Source organism: Chionomys nivalis, chromosome 10 (assembly GCF_950005125.1).
Source record: "Chionomys nivalis chromosome 10, mChiNiv1.1, whole genome shotgun sequence".
Lineage (NCBI taxonomy): Eukaryota > Metazoa > Chordata > Mammalia > Rodentia > Cricetidae > Chionomys > Chionomys nivalis.
This window is the reverse complement of record NC_080095.1, coordinates 25,535,755-25,563,012: the sequence shown is the minus strand read 5'-3', so window position 1 is coordinate 25,563,012 and position 27,258 is coordinate 25,535,755. Positions and strand designations below refer to the sequence as shown.

The 27,258-nt window shown below is 40.3% G+C and overlaps 2 protein-coding genes and 1 non-coding gene across 4 annotated transcripts in view; 2 read left to right on the top strand and 1 right to left on the bottom strand.

Moving 5' to 3' along the window:
* Window positions 1-10,323, bottom strand: part of Tc2n (tandem C2 domains, nuclear) — a 53,287-nt gene extending 42,964 nt beyond the window's left edge. The window contains exons 1-2 of one of the 2 annotated variants that reach the window (XM_057783257.1): window positions 10,201-10,323; window positions 749-859 (exon numbers count right to left, since the gene is read on the bottom strand). In XM_057783257.1, coding sequence (XP_057639240.1) covers window positions 749-815 — 67 coding nt within the window. In that variant the 5' untranslated portion in view covers window positions 816-859; window positions 10,201-10,323. The remainder of the gene's footprint in view (window positions 1-748; window positions 860-10,200) is intronic. The other variant, XM_057783258.1, reaches the window with a different exon arrangement.
* Window positions 3,441-3,544, top strand: LOC130883280 (U6 spliceosomal RNA). The gene has a single exon (XR_009057963.1). It is a non-coding gene; the product is annotated as a U6 spliceosomal RNA (small nuclear RNA).
* A 10,238-nt stretch (window positions 10,324-20,561) lies between the features above and the next one.
* LOC130883008 (dnaJ homolog subfamily C member 15-like) lies at window positions 20,562-21,140 on the top strand. Its single transcript, XM_057783162.1, has one exon. The coding sequence runs from the start codon at window positions 20,565-20,567 to the stop codon at window positions 21,006-21,008; it is 444 nt and encodes a 147-aa protein (XP_057639145.1). The 5' UTR covers window positions 20,562-20,564; the 3' UTR covers window positions 21,009-21,140.
* Window positions 21,141-27,258: the final 6,118 nt, after the last annotated feature.

Genomic DNA, 27,258 nt, shown 5'->3' with positions numbered 1-27,258 from the left:
GGGTTTCTACTGCTGTGATAAAACATCATGATCAAAGTCAACTTAGGGAAGAAAGGGTTTATATTTCAGCTACTAGCTTGTAGCCCATCATCTAGGGAACTCAGGGCAGGAACTTGAGGGACTACGGTTGAAGCCAAGGAGAAGTTCTGTTGACTGGCTGGCTGAGCCTGCTTTCTTACAGTACCCAGGACCACATAAGCTGCCCCACACAAACACGTCAATAATCAATAAAGAAAATGTGCTACAGGTTTTTCTACAGGAAAATCTGGTGGGCGGAATTTCTCAGTTGAGGTTCCCTCTTCGCAAATGACTCTGTCTTTGTCAAGTTGGGACATAAAACTGGCCAGCACAGTAATCATTCATTCACAAGATATTTTTAACGTAACTGAACATAAAGTGGAAGTTATCTTTATTTATCAGAGTTTACTGTTTCCCAAGCACACTTCTCTCCTTACATTCACCTGCTTATGTCCAACTCATAGATGATTGTACTTCCTTCTTTCCACCAGCTTGGCAAATCCTATTCAGATTCCCACAGCAAGTACTACCCTCTTTATAGTGATGTCCAGGGTTGTCTCATGGTTTGAATTTGTCTCTCCACTATACTTCAGGGTCCCTACAAGTTCTGAAGCAACAACCTAGTTTGCCTTCCCATCAAAGTCAGAAAACATTCCTAATTTACTCATGCATTATTAAATGCCAAAGAAGGCACCAAGCAAGTGTTTACCAAAATCAAAATAATACTCACACTTGTGCTTTTCTGTTTCACCATAGAAACAGCCTCTACAGCAACTCTTTATACATTCTGCTGCCATTACATTCAATTTCTAAGAATCAGAAAACTTCCAACATCAACCTGCTGGTAAAAGAGAAAGCATGAAATTTCACTGTGACTGTCACAGATTATCAATAACAAGTCATACTATCTGTCTTTCTAATGCATAATGAGGGCTCTGAAAAAATATTTAAGAGGAAGACAAATTTTTACTCATCTATATGATTTTATATAACCTAGGATCTTTATAACTTATCTGAACAACATACTTGAAATTATTACATAAAAATTTCATTGTTACAATTTGAGAAAGAAAATGCCCTTTTCAATATTATCTTACGTCTGCTATATTTAGGTTTATATTCAAGTAAAACTTAAAAGAATATATGACTGTCATAAAAGTATGACAGAAAAATTTCACTTCCTCTACATCAATTATTTTGATAATCCAAATCCTTTGTAATTGCAACCTAATAAGCAAATCACTATAAACATTGTAAATTATCTTAATCCTTAAAATTAAACTAACAGAAAAATATATCTTAAGTATTATATCTTTCACACACAGAGGTAGGAGAAAGGGCAAGCACACAAATAAGATATATTGCAAATGGATTATATATTATATTTATCAGGAACATGGTACAAGAGAACTTTATGCCCAATTTTCTACCCTGATTATCAATGTGCTTGTCCAAAGGGACTCTCTTCACTTACACCTACTTAAATTCTATACATTTTTGTGGGAAATTTAAACACAAAGAGAACCTACAATAACAAAGTCACCAAAATTAAAACTATTTTCAACTCATGGCAAATCTCATTTCATCTCTACCTCTCACTTGTCCTATATACTTTTGGCTTACTTTGAAATAAATATCAATCATATAATTTAATCTAAAATACTTAAACAGTAAGCACTAAAAGATGTGACAGAGACCTCAGAAGTTAATTTCTGAGAGGCTCTCACTAGATGAAGTATTAAAACAAACTATCTGAAATGGATTATATCATAACATTTCTAAAAGGCATTTTTAAAAAATAATTGTAATAGCATTATCATATACAAAAATTTAACATTAGCAACATGAAAAAGTTTAGTAAACTTTTTATTTAGTTTCACCTAGGTTTCCATTGAGTCATTTTGTTGAATTCAAGATAATATTTAGATTGCTGTACCTTTTGCTATTAGAAATAGTACACTAGTTTTGTGTACATATATTACTCAGATAGTTCTTAGTATGTATCTGTAAGCTATAGGACTACTGGGTCAAAAATTATATATGTGTATTCTGCTTGTAGTGCTAAAATTTCTCTGAACCACTACTGTTTCATATTCACAACAGAGCATATAAAATCACATTTGTCACCAGCAAGTGCTCTTCAAATGCTGCAGTTTTGTCAGTGTGGTAAAAGAAATGACTGGCCTCTGTTGTCTTAAGTTGTATCTCCTTATTAAAAAATGCTATTGGTAAGGACTGGAGAGATGATGATGGCTCAGTGGTTAAGAACACTGGCTGCTCTTCCAGAGGACTGGCATTCAATTCCCAGCACCCACATGGCAGTTAACAACAGTCTCTAACTCCTACAACCTCTTCTGGCCTCTGCTGGTACTTCACTCATGTGGTACACCTACCTACATGCAAGCAAAACACATAAAATAAAAATAACTAAATCCTTAAAATATGATGTTGGACATCATTTAACACGTAAGACTAAAGTACAGTTATTTCTATGAATTATCTGTGTTCATAAACTCTCATTTATCTAGTTTAGAACTTTTTATGTATCTCAGAGATTAGCTCATGTCTAACATATAAGTGAGAAATGTTCTTTTAACCTGTCATTTGCTTCTTCCTTTGATTGTCGTTATGTAAAAGTGTTTGTATAACCTTGGGATGTAGCTCAGTGACAGAACACTTGCCTAGCAGGTGAGAAGTCCTAGATGCGATCCCCAGGACCAAACACCAAATTGCATATATATCTATACACACAAAAATATGACACATATATACAGATTGAGTATCTGTTGTCTAAAATTTTTGCCATCAGAAGGAAGTGTTACAGATTTTGTATTTTGCAATATTTATACATATATAATAGGATATCTAAGGAAGAAACCAGATCTAAGTATGAAATTTATTTTTTCATATTATATATCCAAAAGTAATTTTGTTTTTGACGTGAAATTTTCTACTTATAGCATTATATTAGAACTGAAGTTTCAGATTCTGAAACACTTTGGATATATAAACATACGATCATATACATACCTATATATGTAATTATGTCTATGATTTTTATTTTTCAGCTAGACTAAGTCATAGCAAAATTTCTCCATATCTAGGTCATAAATAATTTATCCATCTTTTCAAGTTTTTTGTTTGTTTGCTTTGTTTATTTATAAAGACAGGGTTTCTCTGTGTAGCTTTGGCTGTCTTGAAACACACTATATAAACCAGGCTGGTCTTGAATTCACAGATCTCTGCTTGCCTCTGCCTCCCAAGTGCTGGGATTGAAGGTGTGCATCACTCCCGCCTGGCTTCTTCAAGCTATTTTAATTAGTATGTTATTTTTTATATGATCATCCTGGTGCATGGTATGAAAAATGTATTCAAACCTATCTTACCCCAGTACCACAAACACCACATACTCAAAATTCCATGAGCTCACTTCAGCAGCACATATATTAAAACTAGAATGATATGGAGATTAGCAAGGCCCTTATGTAAAGATAACTTGTAAACTGGTGAAACATTCCATATTTTACCTCTATGCTTGGAACTCACACACAAAATAATAAATAAATTGATAGATGAAATACAAATTTCTTTAAAAAATCTTATTTCCTCCACCACTGTTAGGATGTTCCCTTTATTAAAATATTAAATTTTGATGTATAATTGGGTGTGTTTCTGTATTTTTTATTCTCTTCCATTGGTCAATGTATTTATTCCTGTATCAATGCCATGTGATTTTAGTTTTAAGGATTAAAATGTATAGCAGAGCCAGTCATACTTATTGCTCTTCGCTTTCAATATTTTTGCTTTTGTTTTTTAAGCTACTCATGCTTGTCTGATCTTACCAATAAACTCTGCAGTCTGGTCTAATTCCAAGTGAAAAAAAAAACTTGATGATACTTTCATTGAGAACACAATAAACTTCTATTTTATAAAACTGACATCTTTAAGGATATTTGCTTACTTAATTATTTTAAATTCATGTTTTGACAACTATAATAGCAAGGAATTTGATATTTGTCCAAGATAAAAAGTGGCCAATAAATATGAAAAGGGAATCAACCTCAATGACTATAAGAGAAAAGCAATAAAACATCACTTTATAAACAGTAATTGAAAACACACAAAATATATAAATTAACACTGGAGCCATCACACATTGCTGGTAAGAATGTAAAATAGTGTAGATACATTGTTAAAAATGCCATGGTATTCCCCCAAAAACATAACTAAAAGTTACCATATGACCTAGGAATTCCATTTCTGGTTTAATATACCTATGAAAATGAAAACCATATTTTCATGCAAAAAAACTTGAACACAAATGTTCATATTGGTCTTACTCAGAAAAGTAAAGAAATAGAAACAGTAAAAAGAAAAAATGAAACATATATTTGTCTATGCAATGGGTATTATTTAACAACAACAAAAAAGAATGACGTACCAATTCATGCTATACCATGGATAAACCTTGGAAACAATATGCTAAGTAAAAAAAAAAGACATGAAGATCATATTATATGATTCTATTCATAGGCAAATCCAAACACAAAATAAATTAGCATTGCCAGAAGCTAGAGGAGAGAAAATAGGAAGTTACTACAACACAAATGGATACAAGGTTCCTTTTAGGGTGGTGGTTCTCGACCTGTGGGTCATAACTCACATATCATATCTTGCATATTAGATATTTATATTATGATTCATAATAGTAGAAAATTTACAGTTATGAAGTACCAATAAAATAATTTTGTTGTTAGGGGGCCACCACAACATGAGGAACTGTATTAAAGGGTCACAGCATTAGGAAGGTTGAGAGCCAGTGCTTTGGGGGAACCACAAGATTGTTCCTGAATGGTGTACTTGAACAGGGTAAATAATTAAAAGTAGACCCTTTTAGCCAGGTGGTAGTGGCGCACACCTTTAATCCCAGCACTTGGAAGGCAGAGGCAGGTGGATCTCTGTGGGTTCAAGGCCAGCCTGGTCTAAAAGAGCTAGTTCTGGGACAGGCTCTAAAGCTACAGAGAAACCCTGTCTGGAAAAACAAAAACAAACAAACAAACAAAATATCCTTTTCTTTTTAAGTTTACTAAGGATAACCACTTCCCACACCGCCACAGCCCCACCCACCCACCCCACTTAGTTTACCCGATGGTTACATCTTGCTAAGGACAGGCTTTTCTCCCCTTTTAGTTTAGTTAGCATCAAGGCAACTTTCCTTACAGTGTTTTTTGTTTTGTTTCTTTGAAGATGGTAGAGTAATTTTTCAATCCTTTCTCAACAAATCATCCCTTTGGGAACTTAGAATTAGGGAAAGAAGTTCTCCTTAGTTTATCTTCAATGTGCTCTGGTTGAACGCCAAGTGTCCTCTGCACTACAAATAGTGCAAATACTTCACAGCCATCAAACTTCCCTAGTTAAGCAAATGTCCTTCAAGCAAACAGAACTTCAGAGCTCCTGACTCTCATATTTCCACCATTCTCTTAGTTTTTTGACATTCTAATTCCCATTTGTTAAGATTCTTAGTTGCTTTCAGCATATTTGTTCCAAATACTGCAACTTACTATGTTTCCAAAATAAACTCCCATATTTACTTTTTAATGTAAAATTAGCCTTGGAGAAATGGGACAAGATTTACAGTCAATATGCTTGATATTAGAGTATCATTAGGTTTTTTGTTTTGTTATTTTGATTTGTTTTGTTATCTAAGGTAATTATAGTACTTGTTTAAAAATAAAGCAATGTATTATAAAAAGTAAAAGTTTACTTACAAAAGAAAAAAGGAAAAACAGAACAATTTGAAAAGTCTAGTTTTACAAGAAAGATGGCATAATGTCATCTACAACTAAAGCAAAACTATAAAGTAAGGATACATAAAAAGTTCAAGAAACAATAACTTCAAAACACAAATATACAGAAATTTGACACATGACAGACATCACTAGGATGAAAATTAATTAGAGAATTCAATAAATGATTACCCATACGGGGGAAAAAACAAAACTAGATCCTCCCACTTCACAAACACACAAAAAAATAATTACACATAGGTTAGGGCTATACATACGAAAGAATTTGTTCCCCTTTTCGTTATACTGAGGATGAAACCCATGGCTTTCCATATGCTTACTTAGCAAGCACTTAACCACTAATCTATACCCCTAGCTATGGTTGTCTTAAGACAAAGAAAGTCTTGCTACTTGGTAGTTTAGGATGGTCTTAAAGCAGCTATGTAGCTTAGCTGGCTTGCTGCTATGGGCTCCTGATTAACTTTATTTACTGTGTGTATGTGAGGGTACACATATGCTGTTCTGTGCTTGTGGAGGTCAAAGAGCAACTTTTGGAGAGTTGGTTCTCTCCTTCCATTTTGTTTTGAGGCAGGGTCTCTTTGTTTCAGCCACTCTACTCTATACTGCAGGCTAACTGGCCCACAAAGCTACAGGCGGATTTTCTGTTTGCTTCTTATCTAGCTTTCTACTTGTGTCCCCTGTGTTTCTAGGATCAAAACTCAGGTTATAAGACTTGCAGAACAGGTATTTTCACTCTCCAAATCATCTCCTTGGCCTTAATATCAGTTTTTAGTAGACTATTTTTTACTGGAGTTTTAGGTGTTATGGAAAATATAAGAGATACACATCTTAGTAACATTTTAAAGCTTCCAGCAGCAAACATAAAACTACATTTTTGCAAGATGAAGTAAGGGATGATTAAACAAGATACCAAAAGTAGAAACCTAAAAGAAGTTGGCACAACCAGCTATATTAAAATATATGGTATGTTCTTCAAAAGCACTACAAACTAAGGAGACAAGCTATCTACTGGAAAAACACACATAATTAATAAACAATCAATTTCAAAAACAGATAAAGAACTTCTAGAAGATAAAAAGAAAAGGATATAAATGGAAACCCCATAGAACTACATAACGTTCAACAATTAAATAATTGTTGATAAATAATAAATAATTAAAGAAAAGTAAACTAAATTCCCTAGTGGGATACTATTTTTCACTCACTAGATCATCAAAAGGAAAATCTGAGGCAAAGCACCAATGTTCAAATGTCTTCTATGATATTAAGAATGGGAACACTTACTTGTGATGGTATAACTGATACAGGCACCATATAAAATAATTCAATATTGTCTAGCAAAAATAAAGACCCATGGCTCTAATCTTGGATTTAAAAAGCGAAGGAAATTCATATACATGGATATTAAGAAACATAGACTGGAAGAGAATCACAAAACAGTTTTTAATGGCAAAAGTAAAAAATAAAATAAAAGGTGGCAATGTACACTAAACATCCATCAACAAAATTATGGGTAAACAGTGGAAAGTCGTATAATAGGATGATATACAGCAATAAAAAGAAAATGGTCTGTAGTACATGAACACACAAAAATATCACAAAATAAAGTGTTGCAGTCATAGAGCAGGATGTGGTGGTAGATACCTATAATCCCTTTACTTGGAAAGGCTGAGACAGGAGAATGGCAAGTTTGAGGCCAATCTGAGCAATACAATGACACCTTATATAAAAAATAAGTCACAAATCATACAGGATAATTTGTTTTATATTTTACTTTGAAACAGACAAAACTAAACAATACAATTTTTAGAAACATATAGGTATGTAATAAAATCATAAAGCAAATCAAGAAAAGGAAAAATATACAATGTACAGGACAATTTTAAATATATTATGTCTTATTTCTTTTTTTTTTTTTTTTTTGGTTTTTCGAGACAGGGTTTCTCTGTAGCTTTGGTGCCCGTCCTATGTCTTATTTCTTAAGTATATGAGTATCTCTATTCTTTAAATCTAAGATGTGTTCAATGCCATTTTGCATATGTTAAATAGCTTCTCAGTTATATATTCACAATACAATATAAAAATGAAGAAAATTAAAAGTATTCACAATCTTATCACCCTGACATAACTATAATATTCAAAGAAAGCAACTATATTTAAATGCTGTCATTTCTTCCTCTTTTATTTACTTTCTCACTTTATCAATGTACAACTGTCCTGAAATAAACTACACATTTTTAAAATTTACAGTTAAATAATTCATGTATGAATATTTTGGAAAAGTATTATTACAATCCAGTAAATTAATACACCCAACATTCCTCAAGTTACCCAATGCCCCCTTTTACTCCATCCCACTTTCTTTCATTGTAACAACTTAATGTGTTTTCTGTAATGTTTACATTTTCTGGAATTTTGTTGGGTAATGGCATACAGTTTATGCATGCTTCACCTTATTATATACTGCCCAAAAGGTTTTTTAAATGATTACACCAAACCAAATCCCGCCAGCACAACTATCAGAGATTCATATATAATACTTGGTCATCAGACTTTCCTTTTGAACCGTCCTTTCCATCCTCCTAAGTAATATATTCATTAAAGTACTAGTCTGAACTTCAGAATAACAACAATGGAGATCAAAGTGAAACCCATTATACAGAAATTTTAATCCAAGAGCATTTTCCTTTAAATGCATATTAAACCCAAAGCACTAACCAGCAATTGTAATTTAGTAAAAACATCTGATTTCCACATAAGATATCTACAAGAATCATTAGGCCATACCTAAAGAAGTCAAATAACTTAAAAGCAAGTTTGGAGTACGAAAGTACTCCAAACACGCACCTGAAATACAGTTTGACATGGTTCCTATTTGTAGCTTAGATACTGATAGCAACTGCGGAACCCAATAAACAAAACTTAGTACTAAAAGAGTATTCACAATTTATAAATAGTACTATTATCCATATGATCAGCTACTTGTTCCGAGTTTTCAGTTTGAGAGAGGCCAATGAATTTTCGCAAAAAGCTACTGTATGATCTTCACATTCTTTCCAACTCCAAAATAGGGTCCCTCTAATGGCCACCTGCTGTCACTCTGTCTAACCTTTCTCAAAATATAAATTCTACACCCAATATTTTTATCCTCTATTCACAATTTGAACTCCTTCCTTGACTATCTTACTACGATTAGGTTTGCTGAAGGCAAAGACCCTATCCCTTGGCTACCGAAGTCAAAAGGCACTTTATTTCCTGATCCGTTTGATTCATGTCGCTTGAAGTCTTCTTTGAAACTCTCCTGACAGTAAGTACCACTGTCTCCTAGAATTTCTCATTTTTTCTCAAGACTCCTCGGTCTCCTTGATTGTCTCTACGCTCAAGTATTCATAATTCCCATACCTTCCTCTCTTCTAATTTTGTGCTTACTCGAATGATCTATACCTTTACACGGCTTCTGAGTGTGGTTTCAAATATAACCAGTACGAATAAATCTTAGTGCCAATAGACAACATGCCAAATGTCCTAAGAGCATGTCAAATTAGTTTTCTCTCGACCTGCGTTTATTTCTTCATCGACAAGTTCTATTCAAGGAATCGCTATAACTCAAACGAAGCAAAATTCAAGACCTATTTAAATTTTCGTGAAGGATAAAAAAAAATATTTTGTTTCTCTCCTAGTTATACCGGCAAAATGTTCATTAGCAACGCCTACACAAAAAAAATTACAAAGGAGATGAATAAAACAAATCTATAACCTCAGAGGCAAATATTATTAATAGTCCAGTCTAGAAATTGTTTTAAGAAAGTTAAATATTAGACAAGTAGGAAAAACCAGTTGTAGATTCTGTTACAGTAAAAGGAAAAACACAATTCTATTGACTGCCTACCTGCAATGAGAATCAAAATATTTGAATTACAAAAGCAAAAACAATTTACGTGATTCCTTTAAAGACGAGGTTTGGCTTGGCACCTATCCCACAACTTAACTATTCTATCTCCCTATATTAAAAGAAAGTCCTGGAAGGGAAAACAGAACAGCACGGAAGAGGTGGAAATCCTACTGCGGTGTGCTAAACACAGGAAAATGACACGTTCACCCCCTTTCCCGGCTTCCCGGAGTCTCAGAAGTTTAGCAGCTGAACTCTAGACCGCTCGCCTCGCTCGCCTCTCCCGGGAGAGCACCTGAGGCTCGGGAGCCGGCGCGGGCCAGGGCAGGCTGGGGCCGCACGCCGGGGTCGCGCGTCTGCGCAGAGACCGCAGGCCACGCCGGGAGGCCGGGCCTCGCCCCCCGTCGCCCTCAGGCCACTGCCACCCGCGACTGAAAGAAAGCTCAAGACTCAGAGACAGAAACCCGCCGGGAGGGAGAAGCGCACCTGAGCCGCCGCAGCTCCCCGCCGAGGTCTCGCGTTCTCCCGAGCGTCTTCTCCCGCGGCTCTCGAGGCGTGGGCGCCCTCGCTGCACCCCACGCCGAGCCCAAGCCTCCACTCCTGCGGGCGGGCTACCTGTAACTGACACCGGTGCTCTGCCTCGGCGGAGCTCAGCTCCGCCCAGCACCTCCGAGGCCCCGCCCCTCGCCCCGCCCCTCACGCCACACCCTTCAGGTGCCCCGCCCCCTCACCTGAACCCCCCCCCCCTCCCCAGGACAGCCCGGCCCTTTCTAGAGGGAGCCCCGCCCCTGCTCTGCAGTCACTGCTCTCGCGCTCGTGCTCCCTCCCTCCCTCCCTCCCTCCCTCCCTCCCTCCCTCCCTCCCTCCCTCCCTCCCTCCCTCCCTCCCTCCCTCCCTCTCTCTCTCTCTCTCTCTCTCTCTCTCTCTCTCTTTCTCTGAGTGAGGACAAGAGGGAAAGCTGTTGGCCCGATGAACTCTAAATACAGAGAGTTCTTTCTTGCTAGCGGTGTTTCTATACCTTTTTGTTCAACAGGGTGAAGTTGTGGTTTTTATGACTTTTAATGTTTTATCAAAAGTTTAATTATAAGCTGAATAAAATGTTTCAGTGGCTCTCTTACAGAGGACCGGGGTTTGAGTCCAGCACCCAGTGGCAGCTCACAGCCATCAGTTCCAGGGGATCCAGCACCCTCTCTGGCCTCTGCAGGCAGATATGGGTGTATGCTGCAAGACACCCGTACATATGAAACAACGAAAGAAGCTAAGTCTGCTTATATAAAATCTTCCAGATTCAGTTCACATCTCATCACTTTTGCTCCTTTGTATCTTCTACTGCTTTGCTCTGTCGCTTACCATATTAATACTAAATGTATTAATATTAAATGTGTCCACTACAACACCATATATCCCCCAATTTTATGGAGGAATCCCCTCCAACTTTGTCAGAGTTGGCTGGCCCTTTCCTTTTATTCCTCCTCTGGTAAGTATCTCAATGCTGGCTGGGGCAATTATCACATAAATGTACAGAATTTGTAGTGAGGCTTCCAGATTGCTAAAAAGTAAAGATTATACTTATCTTTTTCAAAATGAGTCCTGTGACCTTCATGGTCCTGGAGATACTGGCCCCGGAGAGGTTGAATTGACCCAAGAGCAGTGTAATTTAAGAAAATAGACAACTCAGTTGCTTCCCTTGATATTCACAGTGCACATTAGCATCGGAACAACCTAAGAACCATATTTTTTTTTGCTAATCTTCCATTTTCCAAATTTAATCACAGAACTCTCTTCTTGAGAAATATGTCCTACAGGATGATCATCAATGTCTCACCTTATCTAATTATGATAAGGCCTCCAATATCAGTGCCCTTCCAATAAAACCACCTTCCTCTCTAGTGTCACATCTCCCTCCTCCAAACCCCCAGATCAGTGAAACTTCGTGGCACTATGAAGTTGGTAGTTTCACTGAAGGCCTAATTTAAAAACTACTCAGTATTTAAGGTAAGATGCAGCAGTGCTGGCAGGATCGAATTATTTATGTGATCCTGATAAAAGAGGAATTCCTACCAGTACCACAGTCACTTGATGGGGATGAGCAGCTGGGCAAACAGGATGTGAGATTTGGGAGAAAGCCACAGGAAATGCCCCAGGATTCCAGAGCACAGGCTTCTGGCCTCCTGAGTATAACAGAGAAAACCATAATGCCTTCTTCAAGTAAATACTGTGTGAATTACAAAAAAAAAAAAAAAAAAAATCACTCAACCCAAGTTCCGTTCTCTAGTATCCATGCGGACTTGCCTAAGATGAGCCTCGTTCCCCAAGACTTTTATCTTTTATCTTATGGTTGAGTTAAACTGGCTAAAACAAAGCTGGGTATGGTCATACATGCCTTTAATTCAAACACTCATGAGCCAGAGGCAGTCACATCTCTGTCAGTTCAAGGCCAGCCTGGTCTACATAGCAATTTCTAGAACAGCTACATAGAGAGCCCTGTCTCAAATAAATAAATAAATAAATAAATAAATAAATAAATAAATAAATAATAAAAAAATTTAAAAAATGGGAGGGAATGTCCAAAAGAGGAATTTGTCCAAATTTTGGATGGTAGAGGTGAGAGAGTTTCTAATCCTTGACAACCGCCATGTTTAGACAGTAGAAGGCATCCACAAAGAGGCTGGCAGGGTCTAGCTGGTCCTTGGTTCCAGGGTTCACTCTTCTTTCCAACTTCTGGTGCTTTTAACCACCAGAGGGCCCAGGTCTGACTGAAGAGCTTGGTGGAAGCCCCTTAGCAGTGAACGTTGCCCACAGACTTCTCCATAACTCTCCTTGAAGATACTACTCCAGCAGTTAGATAGATGTCTCTGGTCTTCTAGATTTATTGCAAGTTCTGATCTATTAAATCCATCTGTACCAGGGCATGAGAAAGGTTTCTAGTGACTTCTTTCTAGCACTTCAGTCCCCCTTCCAGACACGGCCAATTCCACCCACAATTCTGTAAGATATTATTCATGGGACTGGTGAAATGGATTAGTGGATGTATTAGTGAGGGATTCTATTGCCATTATGAAACACCATGACCAAAAAGCAAGTTGGAGAGGAAAGATTTATTCAGCTTACCCTTCCACATCACCATTCATCCCCGAAGGAAGTCAGGACAGGAACTTGAACATGGCAGGAACCTGGAGGTAGGAACTGATTCAGAGACCATGGAGGGGTGCTGCTTACTGGATTGTTTCCTCTGCCCTGCTCAACCTGCTTTCTTATAGGATCTAGGACCACCAGTCCAGGGATGGCACCACCCTCAATGGGCTAGGCCCTTGATCACTAATTAAGAAAATGCCTTACAGCTGGATCTCATGGAGGCATTTCCTCAACTGAGGCTCCTTCCTCTCTGATGTTTCTAGCTGTGTCAAATTGACACACAAAACCAGTCAGTACAGTAGGTGGAAGCATTTGCACTTATTCTTGACTTTATTGTTAAGTTGGAAGCTTAGCCCCCAGCCCCTCGCATACATCCCAGCCCCCAGGCTTGAGAGTTGTATTGGTCTGGACTCCAAATACCAGCATGCCAGGTCCTGACCCCTCCCCAGGGGAGGGTAGAAGAATCACTCCCACAGGGTATTTTTGTGAGCTCCCAAAGGAGACCATTCAAGGCCTCCCGGTTCCCCCTTGGGGCCACCCAAGAGCACAGGAATCCCATTAAATCTGGATATTTGGCTTGTTGTGATTTGGCTTGATTGGGATTGTGGTGGCGCAAATGAATGTAGACAGATTATATAGATATATACAGCTTTAATAAGGAAATAGACTTACAGGACCACAGGTTCCCGCGGAGCACTGGAAAAGCGGAGCAAAAGAAAAGGGCTGCTGAGACGAGACTTCCTTTGTTTCTCCAGCCTGCCTGCACCAAGCAAGAACCTTCATCTAGCGATGGATGGAGATAGAGACAGAGACCCACACTGGAGCACCGGACTGAGCTCCCAAGGTTATAATGAGGAGCAGAAGGAGAGAGAACATGAACAAGGAAGTCAGGACCATGAGGGGTGCACCCAACCACTGAGACAGGGGGGCCGATCTATTGGGAGCTCACCAAGGCCAGCTGGACTGCTACTGAAAAAAACATGGGATAAAACCGGACTCTCTGAATGTGGTGGACAATGAGAGCTGACGAGAGGCCAAGGAGAATGGCACAGGAACTTTCATCTGGCGATGGATCGAGAAAGAGACAGAGACCCAATTTGGATCAACCGTCTGAGCTCTTAAGGTCCAAATGAGGAGCAGAAGGAGGGAGAACATGAGCAAGGAAATCAGGACCACGAGGCGTGCACCCACCCACTGTGACAGTGGAACTGATCTATTGGGAGCTCTCCAAGGCCAGCTGGACTGGGACTGAATAAGCATGGGTTGAAACTGGACTCTCTGAACAAGGCGGACAATGAAGGCTGATGAGAAGCCAAGGACAATGGCACTAGGTTTCGATCCTAATACATGAACTGGCTTTGTGGGAGCGTAGCCTGTTTGGATGCTCACCTTCCTGAACCTAGATAGAAGTGGGAGGACCTTGGTCTTCCTGTAGAGCAGGGAATTTGGACTGCTCTTCAGTATCGAGAGGGAGGGGGAGTGGACTAGGGGGAGGAGAAGTGGAGTGGGGATAGGGGGAGGGGAGCGGGGGGAGGGAGCAATATGTGGGAGGAGGGGGAGGGAAATGGGAAATGGGGAGCAGTTGGAAATTTTAAGTAAAAAAGAATAAAAAAGAATAAAAAAAAAAAGAAAGAAAGAAAAGGGCTGCTGGGCTCACGCCCGGCAGATTTATCCGTAAACATTAGCCCGAGGCGAACACGCCCCCAATGGGTGGGGCTATGTCCCTACATGGGATTTTTGCATTGGCAGAGAGCTAGCATTAGGAAAAAATCCTAACAATTATAAATTTGATGTCCAGGCCTTACATGGTAGAAAAAGAAAAACAACTCTGAAAGTTGTCCTCTGATACTCAAGCACATGTGCATGTGTTCATGTGCACACACACACACACACACACACACACTTACATATATAGACGCACCAACTGATGTGATTTTCTTAAAGGTGTTATTCAAACATCAGACATCAGTAAAACTCCACTGCTTCCCGGGTAGGCCCTTCTGAGGCACTATTCACATGTTTAGCTGCCCAACTTTAAAACTATATTGCGTCTACCACCCTTCCTTTCCACTATTAACTGCAAAGTTCTGGGGCTATATAGGAACTGTAGGAATTTGGGTTTAAAAAATCGCGTCATGGTAGTGGTCGCCTTAAAAAGAGTGGTGGCTATATATATATACTGACTTTAAACTGTGAGTTTATCATAAGAGAGCAGACTTTTAGAAGCTTTTCAAGCTGAGAAGTAGTTTTGTTTTCCCCTGTCAGCACATTAAGTATCTCTCCGTCTTAAAGAATCCTCTGTCCAGCTTGCTAGAAGTAGATGATAGTGGGCTTATCTAATAATACATAATAAGGAATGGAATTGTGGCTGTGCACAAATATTTGCATTTTATGGCTCAAGTACTTTGTCACAAACTCAAGAAACCAATGACAATCAGAGCATTGCCTGGAGAAAGACTTAGAACCCAAGAGCTAGGAAGAGAATGAGTGCCATAGCATCAAGCCGTAATGCGCATGAGCAGTTCCCAAGAAAGGACTCACCTGCCAGTTACAGACAGTGGTATGGACCACGCCCTGGAGGAACAGTCCTAAACTTAAAACTTCTCCCCTGAAGGAGACCACAGAATTATCCCAGAACTTCATCCTTCACTATGCTCACGCCCCTTGCGATGACTTTTAAGTTCCTTCCACTGTAACAGTGGGATGCACGTCCCTGCCCTGAAGACATGGATTCAGCTATGTAATTTGTTTTTCTCAAGAGAATGAAGCAGAAGTAACAGTTCTGAGCTTGAGCCTTAAGTAATTTGTGTTTTCTGGCTCTTGTGCTCCTTCTACCAGTGCTAAAAGCTTTGCCCTGGACCTAGCTTTTCACTAGAAAAGAAGGACCCAGCCTGGATCATCTCATGTCCAGCCAACCCACAGACACATAAGAAACAATAGAGAACTGTTCTCTCATAACAGAGCAACTGGAAACTAATCTTACACTTAAATTATCCCTTGACATATGCTCCTACCATGACGTTTCTGTTATGAAGTAATAGACATATGCCAATATCCAGACCAATGTACCCAGAGCATGTCACTCACTAGGAAATACCTGTTGAGCCAATAGCAATTTAAGGAACTTAACTTCTCACCCTCAGTAAAATTCCATTCCATTATTTGGATTTAATATATAAAATCTATATATTCATCACAGTAGAAGAAAGATTTGAAAACACTTCGGAAGGTAACTTCAGAACATAGTAATTGCAATTCGTGTTTAAACTCATTATCTAGAGTCATAAAATACAGAGGAATCAAGTGATGCTAACTTGGAAGTATCATCTCTACAGGATAGTGCTGGAAGGTACCTATGCATATTACAAGAAAAAGGAATCATCAGTCTTACACAGTTATGGATGCTATTAGCTACAATAGTGGCTGTTCTGGTAAGACATGCCCACTGGCATAATAGTGGCAAAAAATGTTATATGAGTAACCAATCACTCTCTAATTGGCTATAAGGCCCACTCCACATGATGGAACCCATATTGGGTGCATATTGGGTGCAATTATTTGGGGTCAAGAATCTGTGACAGGTAGGCATTGGCCCAAGGAAAGAATATAACACCATTATTCTGCTACATGGACATATTATTAATGACTCCTAATGAGTTATTATTATATTTATGTATTAATGCATCTCTCAATCCTCATCAGAGACTCTTCTTCTTTCTGTAGATGCCAATTAACACAGAGACCCACGTGGTCAACGGGCAGAGAATAAGAGACTGTATGCTATTCAGTCCTAAACGGGAAGTCTATGGAACACACCTCCTCACAATGCACAGGGATCTTCATGAAAGAATGGAAGAATCTGCCAATGACTCCAAGGAAATTGTAGTTCCGGATACAATAAGCAATTACACATATAAACTCACAGCAGACAAAGGCTCAAGCCAGACAAAATCCTAGCATTGGGGAGAGGGAGGATGGAGATGTGGGGCAAAGTCCCACTCCTAGCTGAGGAACTACTAGCATTGGATAGCTGTTGGGAAAGGGAGAGTCTGTTTGTTTAAGGGTGTGGCCCCTGGTAGGTCGACCACAATCCAGGGAAGGCCCATACCCAGGAGTATGGGCAATAAAAATTGAACTCAGTGGGTTTTGAGAGAGAAAGGGAGAAAGAGGGAGGGAGAAAGAGAGAACACAGTATGAGGTTGGGTGGAGAAGAAGCTTAAATCTGGGAAAAGTTGGGGAGAAGTAACATGCTCAAGATATACTGAATGAAATTCTCAAAGAATTAATAAAAATATTATTGAAAAAGTTTAGTTACAATCAGAAATACAATTTGAAACCTATTTGTCATTTTTGCTTTCAGCAGTAAGGACTGCCAAGTAAAATCCTTAGGCAGTTTAGAATGCCAAGACCTTCTTCCTCTTACATGAAATCTATTCCAAGGCCATAAGGAAAATTCATGAACAAATGTGGTTGACACATTAACCAAAAATCCACAGACATTTTATTCCGACACTCGTGTGTTTAGTTTGTTCATTTAAAGTACACATTGGTTTCTGAATGAATCAGGAGCAGGGGGAGGGTCATCAAAACATTTTATAATCCTGCTTTTTCCGACATTCCTTCCTCCTTCAGCATTCCCAGCTTTTCACTGGCTTCTGTTCTTCCAGCTTATAAAAGAGAATGGTGTGCTTTTTGAGGAAGTGTGGGAGGTCTGTAATCCATCTCCTGTTTGATGCAGATTCCACTTACCAGAAGAAGTAAACAATGAAAAGCATTTCTAGCACCACTGGGTAGCAGCCCCAGGAAGTGACTTCTAACCAGCTATCCTATTGCCCTATTCTGTGACAGTGCTCAAGGGAAGGGATGAGATCTGTGGGGACTAGTGAAACATGCCCTTACATTCCTGAAAAACATGTCCTCAGGAAGCAATTTGATGTTGCCTGCAAAACATGAACTCGCTTGGCTGCACAAGCAACTCATCGCTCTGTCCATCTCACAGCACATGCCTGATTAATAACAATAGCTCTTCTGGGAATATAGTGACTACAACTCCCTTAGCAAGCCGGGGCGAGGGAAGCCAAACAACACCCATGCCAGATAAACATGCATGTGGACACGCCCATTTACAACTCTCAGAACACTGGAAAGTCTAAGCACTTCCATTGGAACCACCTTATATAACCGGGAATGAAGTTAAAAATGACCTCCCTTCTCCAGTTCATATTTATATATAAACATACATTGGAATGATAACAGCTGCAACATGCCAAACAGTAGGCTTCTAGCTCAAGAGAGTCTTGTACCCATGGCAGAAGAATTAGTGGGTTCTACTCTCTAGACTTTATGAATAAGAAACTTTTCGAAGGTCACAAAGATGGACCAAGGAACCAAAATGTCACAAACAAGCATGGATGTGACAAAGACCTAAGATTTTTTTCCCTTGCAGAGTAGTGGCATACACCTATAATTCTAGTTCAGTAGGTGGAGGTAAGAGAACTCTGTGAGTTAAAGGCCTGCCTTGCCTTTGTAGCAAGTAAAAAGCTCTTTTCCCTAAATCACAGACTTGGTTGGGAAACCATAAAGTTGTCTTTACATAAACCCAGTTCATCACCATTCACCACCATCTCATCCATCTTCTGATCCGTGACTGTTCTAAAGAGAGTTCTGTAAGAGATATTCGTGTCTCTTTAAGGGGTATCAAGGATTTATTATGATATAAAAAGGGGAAATACACTCACAAATACAGGATATGGTATATATGGTATATATATATATGGTATATCCAGTTGCAGAGTCCTTGGAGAGCTGGGAACCGATCACACGCTGCTTCAGGCCACCTGACCCTGTCTTCATCACCCAAGCAAGAGCCCACGACCCCCTTCCTCTTTCCTTTTAATAGGTCACAGACAAGAAGCACCTCTGTCAGCGCAGATAGCCTGCAGATAGCCCAAGGTCATGAGCAGAGTGAATACCTACTACAAAGTTCTGATGCTACAATAAAGAAAAATTCCCTCAAATTAACTCTCATAAAAGACAGAGAATGGGCTTCCAATCCTAGCCCCAACTTCAATAAGAATGATGGGAACATATTCAGGGGTCTGAAAGGACAATACTTGGTGTAATTCACACAATGCTCACCTCTTATCTTGTGAAAAGTGGGCCTTCTGTGTACCTGAACGTTCCAGCAAGCATCTTTGAGTCTCCAATCCATTGGAACCAGCGGACCTTATTCTCACAGCCTACCACTTAAACCAATCTGAATGGCTCTTTTTCTGTTTCCCAGCCAGGCTATATCCAAGGTGTAGATTATAGATGCTCTAGTGTCAGATACCCAGGTCAGAGGTTTGCTCTGGTCCAATCATCAAGCGCTCTATTGCTGTACCTAGAAGTGGAGAGTCACCCTGAAATTTGAGATACGCTTAGCTCTTCTTTGCTCCCCTTCAACAGGCTGCAACTCTAGGTTTCACATCTGCATTCTGATGAGCTCCTTTTTGTCCTCCTTTGCTTTTAAGGTGACTGCAGACCCATGTCTTATTGCTGTATCTGCAATGCCTAGCAGTGTACTAAGAAGACGACAGACAATTTCAAGTGGTTTCTTGTATTAGAGTTTATTATGGGGCAGCACAATGTGAAAAGCAAGACGAAATTCTTTATTCTTGACCTTGCGTACATAATGGGCAGATCATCAGAGCTAGGAAGAGAATACAGAGAGTCTCCAGTCTTGGTAACTTGAATAGAATACGTGTTGGGAAGCAAAAGAATTTGACCTGGGTCAAAGGACCCTAAAAAACCTTTTTATTCTCTTACCAAAAAAGGTATCCAAGCCAACAGTCCAGCTCCTAATCTCTGTACTGGACTTCTTGTTTTGACCCCATCCTTTTGCTTTCTATTCAGATAATTCTATAAGAAATATGCTGGGAATGTAAATTAGTACAGCCAATAGGTTTCTCAAGATATTCAAAATAGAACTATCATATCATATGATCTAGAAGTTCACTTTGGGTCATATAAAAATTAGAATATTAGAGAAACATCTGTGTTCCCACATTTATCATAGCATTATCTATAATTGCCAAGACATAGAATCAACCTAGGTCTTCTTCAATGAGTGAATGAATGAAAGAAAAGGTGATATATATATATATATATATATAATATATATATAATATTATATATCACAATATTATATTATAGCATATTATATATTATATATAATTCTATATATAATAGAATGCCATTATGCTGTATTCAAAAAATTTAATAAGTTGCAATAGCAAAGATAAACTCAGAGAAAATTATTTAAGCAAAATAATGCAAAAAGACAAGAATTTCATGATCTCAATCATATACAGAATCTTTAAAAGCTGATGTCTTAGGACAGAGAAGAATCATGGTTATCAGAAGCTTGAGGGTTTGGCAGAGGTCGACAAGTTAATCAACAGATATAAAAGTACAGTTCCATAGATAGGTTCATACCTGTATATGATAGGAGAGGGGGAAAGTTCAGAACAGGCGACCACGTAGAGATCAGTGGTTACCTAAGGCTTGGGGCAAGAAGGGATGTGGGGATAAAAATGGAAATTACTGTTAATATTTAAAGAGCTTCATTCTTGCATGACTAAAAGGTTCCAAAAGTCAATTGTGGTGGTGCTTAGAGAATTTTGTAAACACAGTAGATCATATAGTTTAAGAGGGTGGATTGTTGAGGCGCAGCTATGGTCACCGGTGTGGCCGCCAAAGAGGCGCTGCGTTACGCCGAATACCTGCCCCCTTCCACTCAAAGACCGGATGCCGACATCGACCACGGCGCGGGAAGAAGGCTGATAGCGGTAGGACTAGGTGTTGGAGCTGTTGCATTTGCAGGTCGCTATACATTTCAAATCTGGAAGCCTCTACAACAAGTAATCACCGAAACAGCAAGGAAGATTTCGTCACCGAGCCTTTCATCCTACTATAAAGGAGGATTTGAGCCGAAAATGAGTAGGCGAGAAGCTAGTCTTATTTTAGATGTAAGTCAATCTGCTAGCAAGGCCAAGATTCAAGCAGCATTCAATAAAATGATGAGGTTGAACCATCCAGACCGAGGTGGATCTGGTTACTTAGCAGGAAAAATAATTGAAGCAAAGAACTTGCTACTATCATTCACCAAACTTAAGTGATGCTGAAGGACCATACCCAAGGGAAACAAACTGCAAAGCACTAAAGTCCTACAGAAGAACGTGGAACATCGTCCTGCTTCCCATTGACCAAATCTGTCCTTCTGTCATTAAGTGTGCAGCAATAAAAAACATGCGGCCTTGCTCTAAAAAAAAAAAAAAAAAAAGAGGGTGGATTGTTGCTATGTAAAATCTGTCTCAAAATTGCTTTTATTTTCTTTTAATTCTTATCAGAATTGAATGACAAGATATTGTAGGGGGTAAGCTTAATTCTTCTCTAATTTAAAGGAAAAGAAAAAGTAAATAATTCCAAAATTTAGTATTAAATTATGGGTAAGTATGATAATTAATTCTGTAATTGAGAGCCATTTACCTGGGACATTCTGCTGTCCGTGGCTGGGATGCCAATGACTATGCTAATAACAATGCTTTCAGTTAAAAGTAATGGAAGGCCCAAGTCAAATAGCAGTGAGAATAAAAGAATATTGCAGCTACTGATATTCAATTCACGTCCACTTTTTTTTTTTTTTTTTTGAAATATCTATCAGTGAAAGTTAGACTTTAGGGCCTCTTAACTTTGTCTAGAGTGACCACAGTCACTGCCCAACAGGGAAGTAAAATGGAAATTATGACACAGGACAGCCAAGACGGGTGGTACAAGAAGATACAATTTCTGGATATTTAGTCCTCTTTGAGGTTTATGCTTGGAATGCAGCTGCCACACTTTCAGAAAGCCATAGCAGACTGCAGAGAGACACACACGTGAAAAAGTCCATGTGACAGAGAGTGAGACTGATGACTGTCCAGTCTGTCCAGCTGTACAAGGGAACTTTAATGGAACTGGGTCCTCTAGGCCCTAGTTGCACTGCCCTTCCACACCTTGTGGAGCAGATCCCCACCTTCTCCACAAAAATGAACAACATTTGAATTGATCGGCCTTACCACTAAGTTAGGATCAGTTCCCCCATCCATACATACTATTGCGACTTTATAAGATACTATGAGTGCTAGGAAAGCCCCTTCACCAATCAAAGACTCCAGAGAAAGGGGGTCCAATAAATGAGAGACCCTCAGGTGTGGCCATCCCATGAAGACAACAGCTGGGAGAAGAGTCACAGGATTTGAGGCACCCTGAGAAAGCCAATGAACTCTGCTTTGTGAGAGCTATGGACTGCCAAAGACTGATAAAGTTTGTTTTTAAAACCCATTGCCTAAACTCTTCCCTTTTCTGGAATCGTCCTTCCATCACCTGTTCCACCCCCAGGAGCCTCCTGAATGTTTATACTTACTCTCCTGCAGGGGCCGTCCTGGTGGGGAACACACTGTTAGATTCGGGTAACTTTCTGGGTACTTCCAGCTGAAGCAAATCTTCCTGGCACATGCAAGGGAAGATACCAATATTCCCTCTAGTTTTTGCCAATGAAATAACTATCATGGTCTGAGGTAGATTATTTTCCATGCCTGGATATCTGGTCATATGAAAAATAAAAAGACTAGAAAGGGTTAATAGTTTCCTAGCTCCAGAAGTTTCTCGACTGTTCCTTCTTGCTTCTCTGGTAGAACCACAGCCCACCCTGAAAGTCCACAGTTCCGTTATAGCTCTGCTACAGGATCGGCTATTTCCACACAGTCTCCCTGTCCCATCCCTCACGCTGCTCTGGGCCACTTACAAATCCTGCCTTCCCTCTTCACTTCTTGGACTTGCCACCACAAAAAGTCATATCCCATCTCCAGATGGTTTCTCCTGTTTTTCACCTTTTAATGCTAGGCTGACCCCTGGTGTTTTGTTCTGTTTTGTTTTTGTGGTGCTGGGGATCAAACACCTCCCCGAAGGTGCTTTTTGGTCATGGTGTTTCATCTCAGCAACAGAAACCCTAACTATGGCATACTCACCTACTGGGGAATATTATTTTAAGGTGTGTTGATTTTGTTTATTCTGCATTTGTTTAACTCTGTGAAGCTGTGGTTCTTTGCCTATCTAAAACACGTGATGATCTAATAAAGCACTGAATGACCAATAGTGAGGCAGGAGCAAGGATACGCAGGGCTGGCAGGCAGAGAGGATAAAAGGAGAAATCTGGAAGGCGAGGAAAAGAGGAGCAATAGAAAAAGGAGGGGAGAGCCGGGCAGTGGTGGCGCACGCCTTTAATCCCAGCACTCGTGAGGCAGAGGCAGGCGGATCTCTGTGAGTTCGAGACCAGCCTGGTCTACAAGAGCTAGTTCCAGGACAGGCTCCAAAACCACAGAGAAACCCTGTCTCGAAAAACCAAAAAAAAAAAAAAAAAGAAAAAGGAGAGAGAGGAGGGCATCGGGGGCCAACCACCCAGCTACACAGCAAGCCACAGAGAAAGAAGTAAAAATAGGCATAATGAAATAGAGAAAGATAAAAGCCCACAGGCAAAAAGTAGTCAGGATAATTTAAGGAAAGCTGGCAGGAAACGAGCCAAGCTAAGGCCAGGCATTCACAACTAAGATTAAGCCTCTGTGTGTGATTTATCTGGGAGTTGTGTGGTGGGCCCCTCAAAAAGTCAAATGAGTAAAACATCACTCAACACTCACCTAGTCAGAAGTTATTACTTCATGAGAATATATCCAACTCAAAATGGATCAATCAAAATCTTTCCCTAAAGTTATTTTTTTTCTTCAAATTGTGACTAGGCAAAAATCAGTCAATCCTGTCTTTAGATAGAAGGCACATTAGGGCCCAGATTTCCTAGGGAGAAGTCAATCTATCATTAAGCTGAATGAAGTTGGGGAAAAAAAGATGAATGAAGTTGAAATTCTGAGAAAAGTAGTGATAAGGTATAAGAATAGGTTCCAAAGGTATCCAGCTTCATGACTGCATTCAACAGTTGGGCCAGCTAGCTACATGGTGCTAGCATGGAGATCAAATTAGTTGCAAGTCCTAAATTTCTCCTTTTACTTGAGTTAGTTAGCACACAGTTTCTGACATTTAAATATGAGAGGTTGGCATGAGTTTTGAATACTGTGTCCCTAAGAGGGTCCTCAGAACTGGGATTTTTGATGTTTTTATTTTATTGTAATTTGCATACATTTTTATTTGCTTTAAATGTCTGGCACTTCATATTTGTGGCATAGAACACTAAGGGAGGGGCGGGACTTACAGGCAGAAAGAAATTCGGAGGTGAAGTTCTTGAATGATGTTTTTGTTGTTGTTGTTGTTGTTGTTGTTTGTTTTTTTTTAACAGACTTAATTCACTTTTATTTTCCCTGTATAAAAACCCTTATGTGGTGGCCTCAGCTGGAGCCTGGGTCCTCTGAACAGAGACTCTGGTGTGGGTTTTCACAAGATGGTCAGTGAATTCCTGATAAGGAGATTTGGTGAACACAGTCTCTTTCCAGAGGTCGGGGGTCAGGTAGCTATAGGTCTTAGAGATGGCATCAAAGGTGGCCTTGGGCATCCTCTTGAATATTAACCTTCATCAGGCGATGAAAGAAGACAGAGACAGAGACCAACATTGGAGCACTGGACTGAAGTCTCACGATCCAAAGGAGGAGCAGAAGGAGAGAGAGCACGAGCAAGGAACTCAGGACCGCGAGGGGTGCACCCACACACTGAGGCAATGGGGATGTTCTGTCGGGAACTCACCAAGGCCAGATGGCCGGGGTCTGAAAAAGCATGGGACAAAACCGGACTCGCTGAACATAACGGACAATGAGGACTACTGAGAACTGAAGAACAATGGCAATGGGTTTTTGATCCTATTGCACATAATGGTTTTGTGGGAGCCTAGGTAGTTTGGATGCTCACCTTAATAGACCTGGATGGAGGTGGGTGGTCCTTGGACCTCCCACAGGGCAGGGAAACCTGATTGCTCTTTGGGCTGAGGAGGGAGGAAGACTTGATTGGGGGAGGGGAGGGGAATGGGAGGTGGTGGCGGGGAAGAGGCAGAAATCTTTAATAATTAAATAAATTTTAAAAAAAAGGCGCAAGAAAAAAAAAAGGTGGCCTTGGCAAAGTTGCCCAGGGTGGCAGTGCAGCCCCTGGCTGATGTGTAGCAGTCATCAATGCCAGCTATCAGCAGCAGCTTCTTGGGCACAAGAGCGGAGACTATGCCAGTGCCTCTGGGGGCAGGGATGAGACGCACCAGCACAGAACCACAGCGGCCTGTCACTTTGCAAGGAACAGTGTGGGGCTTGCCAATCTTGTTCCCCCAGTAGCCTCTCTGCACAGGGACAATGGAAAGCTTGGCCAAGATGATGGCCCCTCGGATGGCAGTGGCTACCTCCTTGGAGCACTTGACACCGAGACCTACGTGACCATTGTAGTCCCCAATAGCGACAAAAGCCTTGAACCTGGTCCGCTGGCCTGCCCTAGTCTGCTTCTGCACGGGCATGATCTTCAGAACCTCATCCTTTAGGGAAGCTCCCAGGAAAAAAGTCAATAATCTCAGACTCCTTAATGGGCAGGGAGAACAGGTAGATCTCCTCTAGGGACTTGATTTTCTGTCCTTAACCAGGCGGCCCAGCTTGGTGACGGGAATCCACTCCTTGTCTTCAGCTTTACCTCCGCGAGCCCCGCGGCCTCGTCCTTGGCCATGGCCTCAATGGCCGCTCAGACCGCTGCCGAATCCCACGGCCTCCTAATCCTGGGCCCCCGGGTCCTCCGGGCCCTCCTGCTGCACCGGCGTCATCCGCCATTTGGTGTTTCCAGAAGAAGCTTGAATGATGTTTTTATATTTGACAGTGTAACAGACTTCCTGGACTTCAGTGTCTTACCTCTGAAGCGTAGGAAACTAGTCAGTTCTGTCTTAGCATCTGCTTGGGATCATTATAATGATCAAAATCAGAAACCGAGAGAGACTAGGAGAGCTGGGCTGGTCCCCATCTCTGTGTTGCTAAAGCTTACCATCAGGCAGCGCACAGTCGTGTAAAAACTGAACAAACACTGAATGAACATAAGAGAAAGGAACACAGAAGTGCTATTTAAATGTGAGCTCTATAGTGAAGACAGTTTTATGACAGACGAGTGTGTGTATAAAGGCTTAAGACGGCAAGACTTGTCTGTCTTGGGCTGAATAACGATGTCCATGCCGTGGGCAGAACTTTCTAGAAACAAACTCTAAGAGAAAACGATTTGTGTTCTATGGCTCTTTACTATTTTCTTTGTCCTCTCCCTGTTTGGCCTAAACACTGTGTCAAAGAGCCTCTGGCCCCAAGTTCTTCAAGTGGCCAATTCTCCAGAACTAAAGATGCTCTTGGGGAAGCATCAGAGTCAGGGAAAGGAATACTTAAAACTTATCTATGGTCCTTTCATTGACAAGCATCTCACCTTTTAAAAATTTTTTATTTTATTTTATGTGCAGGGGTGTTTTGTCTGCATGTATTTCTGTGGACCACATGCCTGTCTGGTATCCATGGAGACCAAAACAAGAGCACTAGACCTCAGGAACAGGAGTTACAAATGGTTGTGAACCACATCAAACCCAGGTCCTCTAGAAGAACAGACAGTGCTTTTAACTGATGAGCCATCTCTCCAGTCCCCTAGCCTCTCCTTTTAAAGCATTAGCATGCTAAAGATTCTAGAAAACTCCAGAGATACAAAATGCCCAGTTGTGGCTCCCGTTTCCCTTTTCAGACGCCCATATAAATGTATGCAAGGACTAAAGAAGTGTGGTAGATGCCAGTGTGGCAGTAAACACACCCATTACTACCCAACATTGTGATATGGCAGGGGCAGCCACTGATATTCATAATTCTGACTTTACACATAGTATACTATGGCTACTAAGACAAGAAGTCATCAGTACTATGTGGTCATACGTGTGCATGCATACACATGTGTGAATGTCTATATGTGTGTGTTCCCGAGCAAGGCCAGAGATAATCTTGGATGTCATTCATCAGGCGCTAGCCACCTTGGTTTTTGAGATAGGTTCTCACTCAGTTTGGGAACTCAACAATTACGCTTGGTGAACTGGCTCGTGAGCCCCAGATAGCTACTTGTCTCTGCTTCCACAGTGTTGGGATTACAAACGCTCACCATTGTGCCTGGCATGTGTGTGTGTGTGTGTGTGTATATGTGCACACAGATTAAACTCAGGTCCTCATGTTTGTGTGGCAAATGCTTTACTGATGGAAATATCCCCCTACTCTATGCTTTGTTTCTAATACTTGTTAAACTGACAAATTACTATTATTATTATTATTATGGTTTTTCAAGACAGGGTTTCTCTGTAGCTTTGGAACCTGTGCTAGAACTAGCTCTTATAGACAGGCTGGCCTTGAACTC